The sequence below is a fragment of the Mchenga conophoros genome, linkage group LG15 (assembly GCF_057382185.1).
Source record: "Mchenga conophoros isolate Kocher_MC1m ecotype Shallow Benthic linkage group LG15, M_conophoros_male_GT1.1, whole genome shotgun sequence".
Classification (NCBI taxonomy): Eukaryota; Metazoa; Chordata; class Actinopteri; order Cichliformes; family Cichlidae; genus Mchenga; species Mchenga conophoros.
In genome coordinates, this window is record NC_140540.1 from 9,043,306 (window position 1) to 9,054,299 (window position 10,994).

At 40.8% G+C, this 10,994-nt stretch overlaps 1 protein-coding gene across 2 annotated transcripts; it reads left to right on the forward strand.

Annotated features, from left to right (window-relative positions):
- Positions 1–37: 37 nt before the first annotated feature.
- tdh (L-threonine dehydrogenase) lies at positions 38–5,870 on the forward strand. Of its 2 annotated transcripts, none has more exons than XM_085247346.1 (9): positions 38–193; positions 1,727–1,921; positions 2,276–2,318; positions 2,439–2,509; positions 3,189–3,338; positions 3,445–3,617; positions 3,828–3,918; positions 4,320–4,589; positions 4,705–5,870. In XM_085247346.1, exons 2-9 carry the CDS (start codon positions 1,735–1,737, stop codon positions 4,842–4,844), a joined length of 1,125 nt encoding a protein of 374 aa, XP_085103472.1. In that variant the 5' UTR covers positions 38–193; positions 1,727–1,734; the 3' UTR covers positions 4,845–5,870. The 2 variants fall into 2 exon arrangements, with proteins under 2 accessions (XP_085103472.1, XP_085103473.1); XM_085247347.1 differs by lacking the exon at positions 38–193 and adding an exon at positions 918–1,069.
- The last annotated feature ends 5,124 nt before the right edge of the window (positions 5,871–10,994 follow it).

Below are 10,994 nucleotides of genomic sequence, written 5' to 3' on the forward strand. Positions count from 1 at the left end.
CCTCCGGGTCTCCGCCAATCCGAGAGAAAGCCGGCTTCCCCTTAAGCAGATGGTCGTTGATATATAGCTTGAAGGCGCAGCTGAGCTGATGCAACACTGAACGGAGATAACACGAACATCCCATTCTCAAAAAGACGCAAATCGCAGAGGAGCTTTCTTTCTGTGTGTGGCTGTGTTAACTGCAGATTATCTGGTGAGTGCACCGATCCCGATATTTGATTTCTTTTACATTTAAGAACCCGGCCGTTTTTTAATTAGTCCTCTTTTCTAGGGAAATTTAAAATTTAATTTTAGGGAAATTATGCGCAATTTATCAATTCGTGCTTCCACTCTTTTTTTTTTCTTTTTTTGAATCACGTGTGTTTAACCTTTCTATCCCGATCAAACCATCTCTCTCTCGCTCTCTTTTTTTTTTTTAAACCAAAGCAAAGTCCTCTTCTGAAGTGCAGCCGGTTGCTAAGTCACAATGACGTGCTGAGCTCAGACAGAGAAAATATTTAGGATCTAAAATAGTGGTTGCTCTCATTCAGAATTTCGTCCACCAGCAGCAGTTTTGCCTTCGTGGAAAAGCAGCTGCACATTGGAGGGTATGGAGATCAGTTACGCTGACTTTAAGGAATTAAACGATCGGCATGTCCCATAGAAAGGAGTCTTGGCGAGCTGTGGCGCGCTGCCCATATTAAACAGGGGGCTTATATGATGAGTACCTTAAACGATGTTGGCTCAATATTGAACAGCACATGCTCTCAGAAGGGGATAGGCCACAAGCATGATGGAGCGGGAGAGCGTGCTTTTGTGCAAAAGTAATGTTTTCATGCTTAATCCATGATCTCTGTTATTAATAATTTTATGGTTCAATATATATTTGTAAGAAAATGAAGGCAAACAAAATGAAAGCACATTCCGACTCTGAGTCCATGCCACCCTGATCTTGGCACCGTTTTCCAAGGCTCTGTATGCCGCTGTACGCCCTCTCTCCTTGATTGGCTCTCGTTGAAGGCAGGGCAGTACATATATACTCCAAAGTAACTCCGTTCATTCTTTTACTAGGAAGCTCTTTGAACCCTCGGTAAGTCTTTTCTGAAGTGATGCGTTGCGTAAAAGTCTAGACGTCCCGTAATGAACGACAAATTTAGTTTTATTGCGCTATTTTTGCATGAAGTAGTAGCTCAGTATGCTTAATTTTCTGCAGTTCTGTACCTTTCTAAAGATATGTGGTGTTCGTGTTTTATAATGTTTTTAGATAGATAGAGTTAGAGTCATGTTGCGTTAAAGTTTTGCTCAACTTTGACTGTTTTGGTGTTTTTATGCGCTTTGATTCTTCCATTGCACTCATTTTCTCTGCATCATGTCATTAGCATGTCATTTGTTGCAATCCACGTGTTTTCGCTTTTGGTATGTTTTCTCTCATCTCAGTGTTTTCAGATGCGTTTGATCAATCTGCCCTTTAAGGGAATTAAAATAAAAAGTTTCCGAGTGCCACTTTTGTCGTTTAAAACTTGTTTGTCCACCTCTCGGAGCTTGAGGCTTGGAAATGAGCCGAAAACCTCATGACAAAAATGTTGCGAAGTGAGGCCACCAAATGATGCCAGAGTCTAATTAAATATAAATGCAAATTGGCTTTCATTAGATTTGTAGAGCTCTGCTAGACTTCTTTTTTTTCATTGGAATTTACCAACCAACGTGTCACCTAAAAGTAAACAGACACATTGTTCCCTTCCTCCAGGTACCAACATGCCTGTCGTGAGGATCTTCAGCAAGGTGGCCAAGCAGGCGTTACTCAGTACCCCAGGCTGTGGCTGCCAGCCCTTAACGGTGGCTGTACGCAACATCAGCTTCTCCCCTCGACAGGTGACCTCTGATGCCAGCTTCCATTCTGTGTCCTTCTCAGAAACAGACCACCCCAAGGTGCTCATCACAGGTACGTACGAAGCACCAGGTTTTGGTCTTTTGCAGCCATGCAGTTTAGTCTAATGCTTTAACAAAAAAAGGCCGTTTTAAAATGCACGAGGGTTAGAAAATATGCTGTTCTGGGACTTTGAGATCAGCGGGGTTTCTGACAAGTTTGGCAATGAGAGCTGAGAGGGATGCCATTAAAAAATAAAACGTGGGCGTCCAGTGCTGTGACCTTTTTTTCTTATGGCCACTCTCCTCCTGAGGTACTTCAGTCTCCATGGAAACTAAGCGCTGGTACTTATTAGCTGCTGCGCATCTGATTTGTGTATGGTGTCCTCAGATCACTCATAATATTTCCACCTCCCTCCAACCTCTGCAGGTGGCCTGGGACAGCTCGGTGTAGGCCTGGCCAAATTGTTGAGGTAAGGATTTTAATTTGTCCGAATATAATAAATGACAAGTTTTGTGTTGATTAGTAATTGTAACACTGCAGTTAAACAGTTTATTATAAGGCAAACTTTGTAACATTGGTTCCTTCGCAGGAAGAGGTACGGAAAGAACAACGTCATTCTATCTGACATCCGGAAACCTCAAAACAGCATTTTCCACAGTGGTGAGTATACTCACATATGCTATATAAAAATGTATACAGTTCAGATACACAAAAGATACTATATTAGCGGTGTTTAATGATTACGTTGCATAGCATATACAAGTACATACAAGACATTTTTTGCCCTTTTCTTTAACTTTTTCTCTCTCTATAAGCCCAGGTGTTACTGAAAAAGCCATGTCCAACTGTAATATTTGTAGAGTGTGCAGACAGTCTTTTTTTCAGTATGATGATCCTCTTTTGGGTGTATTGCTGACTAATGCCAGCCTTACAAAAAAAAGTCAGGGATTTGGCAATACAGGTTGTTACGCTTTTGAAATAAATCACAGCATATTGCGTCAGACTGAAATGGACACATTTGAATAGTAAAGTGTCTGCAAATAAAGCCTCTTGCTTTAATATTGATTTATCCTTTCCCTGTGCGTGTGTGTGTGTGTGTGTGTGGGGGGGGGGTTAATAAATTTCTCTAAATCAACATTTGAATTGAAACTTCTTAAGTTACTTTGCTAACATTTAGTAATGATCAGAAGTTGCTTATGAACATGGAGAACATACAAATTCCGAAGTGTCCTATTGGCAGCCTGTACTGAAGGCTAGGGAGCATCCTTGACAAACAAGCGCAGTCACAGTGAAGGTGAAACAAAACTCTTTACAATGCTTATCCATCTGTCGCCATCAGGCCCCTTCATCTACTCAGACATCCTGGACTACAAGAACCTGCGGGAAATTGTGGTGAACAACCGCATCACTTGGCTGGTTCACTACAGCGCCCTCCTCAGTGCTGTTGGAGAGGCTAACGTGGCCTTGGCACGCTCTGTTAACATCACCGGTAAGTGAATTTGTAACCAATCTGTCTCATGTGGGCATAACGATGTAGGATGATGCTCTTGTTTTTCATGGGGCACTTGCTGAGCGTTTAGCTGTCTGTTTTTCAGGGCTTCACAACATCCTGGACATTGCAGCAGAGCACGGCTTGCGTCTCTTTGTCCCCAGCACCATTGGTGCCTTTGGTCCCACATCCCCTCGCAACCCTACGCCAGATCTGTGTGTGCAGAGACCCCGCACTATCTACGGTGTTTCCAAAGTACATGCTGAGTTGATGGGAGAGGTGAGAGCTCAGAGTTTAATCTAAACTCTTAATGGGCAAACTTGATATCAAAACCATAGAATGTCCTGAAAACTGATGATCCTCAGTGCATGTGCCTGTTTTTGTTTTTTTCTTTTGTTTTCATCTATCATCAATTGATGACTGTTAAATCTAAGTTCATCTGAGAAGCTGCTTGTTCTAAATAGCGGAGTTCTTTCTGTTCTTTAACAGTACTACCACCACCGTTATGGGCTGGACTTCCGCTGTCTACGCTATCCTGGAATCATCTCTGCTGATTCCATGCCCGGTGGTGGCACAACAGGTAGGGTGGATTCAGACTACAGATAAGGTTACACTTTTAACGGTTGCTTATTCCTGTGCTGCTATCAAGTGTCAACTTTGTTATGCAACTGATCTATTTCAGAGTGTTGTTATGACTTGTTGCATTTTTTTTTTTTTTCATGCCATCGCATAACTTGATCCGGTGTCTCCATATTTTCACTTGTTTGCTCAGCCACCACACCCAAATCCTCTTATCAGTTAGATTTTTAATTACAGTTTAGCTTTTCATAATCGGATGTTCCTCAAATATTTTACTTGGTATACTTTCTGTTTCTGCTGCATTTGTTACTTTCTTTAAGTGCATAACAGAGTTTAGATTTTTCAGCATTTCTGTAACAAAGCTCTTTTTGTTTTTGTTTTTTTCCCCCCATCTCTGACCAGACTACGCCGTCCAGATTTTCCATGACGCAATCAAAACTGGCAAGTTTGAGTGCAACCTGAGACCTGACACAAGGCTGCCCATGATGTACATCGACGACTGCCTGCGTGCCACACTGGAGGTGATGGAAGCACCGGCTGAGACACTAAGCATGAGGACGTACAACATCAACGCCATGAGCTTCACCCCCGAGGAACTGGCCCAGGAACTCCAGAAGCAGATGCCTGAGCTGGAGGTCACATATGAGGTTGACCCTGTACGACAGGCAATTGGTAAGCAAGGCTTTGATTTCTTAAAGGAGAAACTTCTCATTAATCTTTGATATTTTTTGATGGTGAAAATCCTATAAGATAAACTGACACATGCTTTAAATCTGTTCCTTTTCAGCTGACAGCTGGCCGATGAACTTTGATGACTCCAATGCACGGAATGACTGGGCCTGGAAACACGATTATGATCTCCCAGAACTCGTTCAGACGATGCTCAACTTCTTTGGCTCAGAAACACGCATGGCTCGTTTTAACTGAGGCAACGCGGCATCAATCGTAGTATTTTTTTTAAATGTTTTTTTTGTACATAATGTAAAACACTGACCAAAGAGAACAGAGAAACATGGCCTGTAAGTCATCATCATCCTCTCACTTCTCTGTGTAACATCAGCAGGGTCCTTCTTGCTTGCCACCGACCGGGCTTGTCTCAAATGTAATGGTCAGTGAGGACTAGAAGATCCTCACCCCCATCCCTGGAATCTAGTCTCTCCACCTCTGCTTTGCTCTCTTTTATCCCTTTTCTATTTAGAGATTTGGGTGAGGGGCAGTCAGTGAGTTGAATTGGTGTCAACATTATCAACCTGAAACTGCGTTTAGATGAAACAAAGGGTAACTTGCATGCTGAAGAATTGTGCAAATTTTTGCAATATTTTCTGATGAATCTAGTTAACAAATGGGGAATGTTGCATTGTACAACTGAAAGCATTTCTATGTTTTTCTTTTGAAAACCCAAATGGTAAGGTTTTTTTTTGGGGGGGGGGGGGGGTTTTCCTGCTAAATTTCCATAATCTGGGAATTTTAGGCCTAAAGCTTTGGGGCCAAACTCAAGCAAGAGGTATACTCGTACACGAGGTGTATCCTTTGTTGCACTTTAGACAGTTGGATCTTAAAACCTCTCACAAATAAAGGAGCCTAATCACCTACAGGGATGAATACCTGATACATTGTATCCATTTTTTTTCAAGCAGTGTGGTGCAGGGATTCTTAAGAATTGTTTTTTCTTTGTATTCCATGACAAATTATTTATTCTGTTGGTGTTTTAATATGCGGGAGCACTTCTTAGCACTCTCTTTCTCTTTTATTTCCACATGTTGCTGTCCATGTTTGTTACTTCATTTTTAACATTAGGTCTTTGATTATTTTCACATGAAAGAGAAATGAGAGTTTAGAGGAGACTGTATTTGTGTAAAAGGAACTCTGATTGTCTTCTATGTGAATGTCTTAGCAGGTTTTGCCTGTTCATTCAAACAGCAAGCTTTGACAATAAAAAGAGAAATCGCATAACTGTGAGTCCTTTTCCAGTAACTTTCTACACCTTTTATTTAACCATCAGTTTGTTGACCTGTAGTGAGTTCAAAACCCGGGCTCGAGGAGGGCAGCTTGCCATACCAAAGACGTTTGTACAGACTGTTCTCCCACAGATAAAGGAAGTGTGAACACATCAGTCCTGAGAACACAACTCTTTCCTTCTCTGTAAAGAATGTTAGAGCTGTTACGTTTTAAAGGAATTCATTTGCATTTGTTTTAAAGCAGATCAGTGATCTCTAGCACACATATTGGGCTGTGAGCTGTGCATGTTGTTGATCAGAACTTGGATAATATAGTTACTGACAGCAGAGTTAAGTGTGCTATAGTATGCATTTACTGGCCTTAATGGTTGCTCAAAGCTTAACCTGTTGATAGATGTAGAACTGACAATCAGATTACAGTCAAATATGTTCTTTACTGATCTGAATATAAAGATTACATAGTGGAAATGTCAAAACTTCGAGTAACTTCTCGGCAACTGTATCTTGCTTCCAAGAAGCCAGACTTTCTTGTTCTTGTTTTTAAAGAGGTTTTGATCAACAGTTCTCCAGCTTTCTGAAGGTCTTTCAAAGCTTTTCTTTGGACACTGGCTGCTTTCTCACTCATTTTTAGTCAAGTCCTTGTACCTCACCATTTTCAGAGGAATGTTGTTTTTGTTTAAGCCACTTAACACTGACCTATTAATTTTTAAGACATAAAAAAGGCACATACCTCAAAGCAAGAACCAATGCAATGTCTACACATAACTAGCACTAGCAGCCAGTCAAAAAACACAATTTGTTCCCACTTCTTTAACTGAATCTAATATAAAACATTTTGACAGGAATTAAATTGTATTTTTTTCACCAAATAGGTGTTTAATAACAAAGAGTCACTAGCTGAAACCCTAGTATATCTCAGCATGGTGTGCGGTGTGCCTTTAAGAATTTGAGGAAACTGGACAAATGAAGGACAAAATTAGAAAAAGCATCACCAGCAGATGAACAGTATCTGAAAAATTGTATATTTAATATTCCTTTAGCTGATTCTATGAAAAACTCTACCAATGCAGTAAATGCATACCATATAGAAAAACACCGTGGAACACTATCAGTCATGGATTGGCCTCCCCAAAGCCCAGACCTCAACATTATTGAAGCAATGTTGGATCATCTTGACAGAACAAATTTTTATCTCAAACAGTAATGCAGTCTGAAATTTGAGACACACCAAACTACTTCTCTGCTTGATTATTTGAGAGAAATTGAAATTAATTAGCAACCAAAAACTTGTAAAATGCAAAACACTGACCCAGTTTGCATAGTCAATGATGTTCTCCCACAGAAGAATAAGAAAGAGGAAATAAACCTCCCAAAGAAAAGTGTCCTCCTCATCAATAAACCAGAGCTGCTGGATTTTCCTTACAAACGGGATCATAAACTGTAACCCTGAGGACAGCAATGTCCTCCACACATTCAACAGCCTGTCTCATATTTCTCTGTGTCAGTACTGCTGTAGCTGTTCCAGGTGACCTCGCTTTGCTTTGTTTGCAGTTTGTGCTTCACGAGAAAGAGCACAGACGGGGAGTTTATATCAGTGAAGTGAAAGAAGGGGCGCTGCCTTTTATCTTACTCTCATGAGCTCTCATCACTAATGATCACCTGTTCAGTCTTAATATCTGTCAGCAAAACTGCAGGTATACCTCCAAGCTGAGAGGTTTCTTATTTTTTATTTGAAAATCTCAACAAACTATCGGGGAAGCTTTTAAAACTGTGGGATTTCAAACTAGTCCCACCTCCACCTTACCTTGTACAAATCCTTTTAAAATGGGAGTTTTATGTGATTTCTACTCTCCTGAATAACACCAGGTGTGCTTGCAGTCTTGTGCTTTATGGGCTTGAAAATAAAAATCAATATTTGCACCATTTTCACTCTCTGTTGTTGTGAATTAAAAGCAAAGCTTATTCTGGTCTAAAAAGACAAACAAAAAAGCTACGTAAAACCTGTAGGATTCGCAGCTAACTTACACTCGTGTGCAGGCATGCACTACAGAGGCATACAACAGTTTGGTCTGGCTGCAGGTTAAGTTCTCAGAGGCAGTTTTCTCCCAGAGAAACTCAGCTATGGATGACTGTATCTGAATGCGAGTGAACATGTCTGTGACAAGGAGGAGGGGCATTAAAGGGTAGTGCAGGAAACAGAGAGGCTCTCTTGTTTTTACTACTTCTGTTCCCCTTCTTGTAAGTGGAACTCAGCCTCTTATGTAAGACATCTCCCTGGGCGCTGCCTTCCACCAGCCAGTCAGAGAGCTTCTCTTGTTGCTCGGTCCCCGCTGCTCTGGTCGTCATCGTGTAAAGAGATTCTCACAGTGTTCAGGAGATTATGTTACACTGGCGCAGTCAGCCGAAGACACCACAGCCTCTGTTCCACAGCCAGCTGTTAGTCTACATGGAGGCTTGTTGCCATGGGGATGCAGGCCAAGGCACTCTCCTAACACCACCAGCACCAAGGACCCAAGACCACAAGCCTTCATATAACACCCTCCGCCATCAGCAGAAAACAGTAGAGGCCTTTGCTGTACGGTATAGGCCTCCCTATGAGTGCGATCACTGGGGATTCTCAGCTCTGTGAAACCATTACACAGTTACACACAGGCATGGGTGATGGAAGCATTCATAAAAATAAAAAAAACATTTATTTACACTACATGAGTTTGCAGAAAGCGCTTCATCCCATAGGGCAATAAAGAATATGAAATATTGTTGGTTACAAATCTCTCAATGTATTTTTCACTGGTTCAGTCGTCTGGAACTGGGCTATATTTACAGCTGTCGTAAAATCAATTTTTACTGCGGGGTTATGTTCCCCTTGATGCACTGCGTGGTTAAACTATCTCTAAATTTAGCTCCACGTTTTTAATTTGATGATGTTTAGACCTGATCTGACCTTTTCACCTCAAGTACACGGTGTGCACATGCTTAGAAAAGCACTTTTAGCATTTTATATAACCCGCTTCGTTGCTGTAACACGCAAAGCACTCTTTCAAGATTCATGAAAAAATGAATGATGATTGATTAAGTGTAGGTTCTGCTGTCTTGTGAGTTAAGATGAGCACACTTTTTGCTCCTGATCCTTTCATGGCTTTGGTTACGCAACCTAATTCCCTGCTTGAGGTGTTAACCCCAGCCACAGTTCAGGTCAGATTATATGTTCCCTTGATAGAGTTTTGACCGTTAGAAACCCCAAGTGATACCTGACACTGGACCAGCAGATAAAATGAGAGTCGCTCCTTCTAATCTGAGTAAATCTGTGCTTTCAGGACTAGACTCCGTGGCATACAAACATGTCGGTGTACAGTGTAGGCTGGGTTTCACCTTTATGCCAGCCTATTTACAGAGTCTATGTAGCAGTTAGTGACATATTTATTCTGGGCTGTCAGACAAGCTTCAGTCTTTGGCACAGAAAACATGGAAACCAAAACTGTTCAGTTTGAGTGATCATCTTAGTGACTTAAAACACAATGAATGAACAAAACAGCTGCATATCAGACAATAATCAACATCCTATGTGAAATCTTCATTTGGAATCACTGTTCAAGAATTCAATTGAAAAGTAAATGGCTTAGTAGTAACAACTCCTGCTCTTGCTCTTTCTACATAAACAAATGTGAAGGTGACCCAGGATAACATATCAAGAATAAGAGTTTTACTCTTCAGGTTTTCTTCTAAGAAGTCTGATAAATATTCCCAGAAAGCTTCTACAAACACTTACTCCATCCTAACACTTTTGCCTGCAAAGCTAGGACCCTGCAATGTACTGCTGCAACAATATTAGGTGTCTGTGTTTGTGTAAAATGATCTCTGAAGTTTGTTTTCTGTGCTTGAAAGCCTCATTAGGCTCTGCCTGTTCTTTTGCACAATTAAAACTTTCTACACCTTTTATTTAATCATTGGTTTGTTGACCTCCAGCAAATTCAAGACTCGCACACCACAGGAGAAAGCTGTTGTGCTCGGGCTTGAGGAGGGCAGCTTGCCATGCCAAAAACTTTTGTACAGACTGTTCTCTTAGTTACAGATAAAGCGAGTGTGACAACATCAATCCTGAGAAAACAACTCTTTCCTGCTTGTTAAACAATATTAGAGCTGTTATGTTTTAAAGGAATTAATTTGCATATATTTTAAAGCAGATCAGTGATCTCTAACAAACATATTGAGCCATGTGCGCTTGGATTTTTTAAGGTTGCTATCAGCAGGTGAAATACATGATAATATCCCTTCATTCAGTAAAGCTTAAAATGCTGAGAGATGCTAAATCAAAAATCCCAGTACCTTAAAATATGCTCATACTAATCTGAATATCGAGATTATTTAGAGTAAACGTCACAAATCTACAGCACTGTACAAAGTCTTGAGTCAACCCTCATTCCTTTACATTTTGTTTCCAAGGAGCCAGATTTTTGTGACTTGTTTTAATGGGTATTGAGCAATTTTAAGTCATATCTTTAGGCATTTTGTTACCAGCAGCATGTCAAAAAATGCACAAAACCCCAGCAAAGACCTAACACAGGACCCATAGGAGCCATCTGAACCTTTATCCATCTAATGTTCACTGAAGCATCATCAGAAATTGTTTCAGTGGAAGGGTGGCTGTCTAGAAGTCGTTCTTAATGATGGTAAACAGGGAGAAACGGCTGTAGGAGGAGGTCATGAAAGAGGTCCAATACTGAGTGTCTACAGCCATATGAAAAACATGGTGGAGACTCTGTCATGGGTTGGGGCTGCAATTCAATCAGTGTTGTTGGAGATTTCATCAAAACTGATGCAGCTGTGAGTGTTGAAATGTCAGATTTTGATCTACCATGCTCTAAGCTTAATTTTTTAGCATGCCAATGATCAAAGTGAAAGTCACTATTAAAGAGTCCACCACTGCATCTGTTGATACTATTGCTGTGTCTTTATTTAGGTTTGTGCTAAGTTACATAAGCATGACTACAGTATTTTGTGTGAACTTCAGTTGGCCCATGTGCATTTACTGTTTATTCTGCTGTGGGTAAAGCTGCCGAATTCAAAGGCAGCTAGCAGGCTTCTTTTTCAGAGTTCAAGTGCTTCTTCTTTTAGTGAG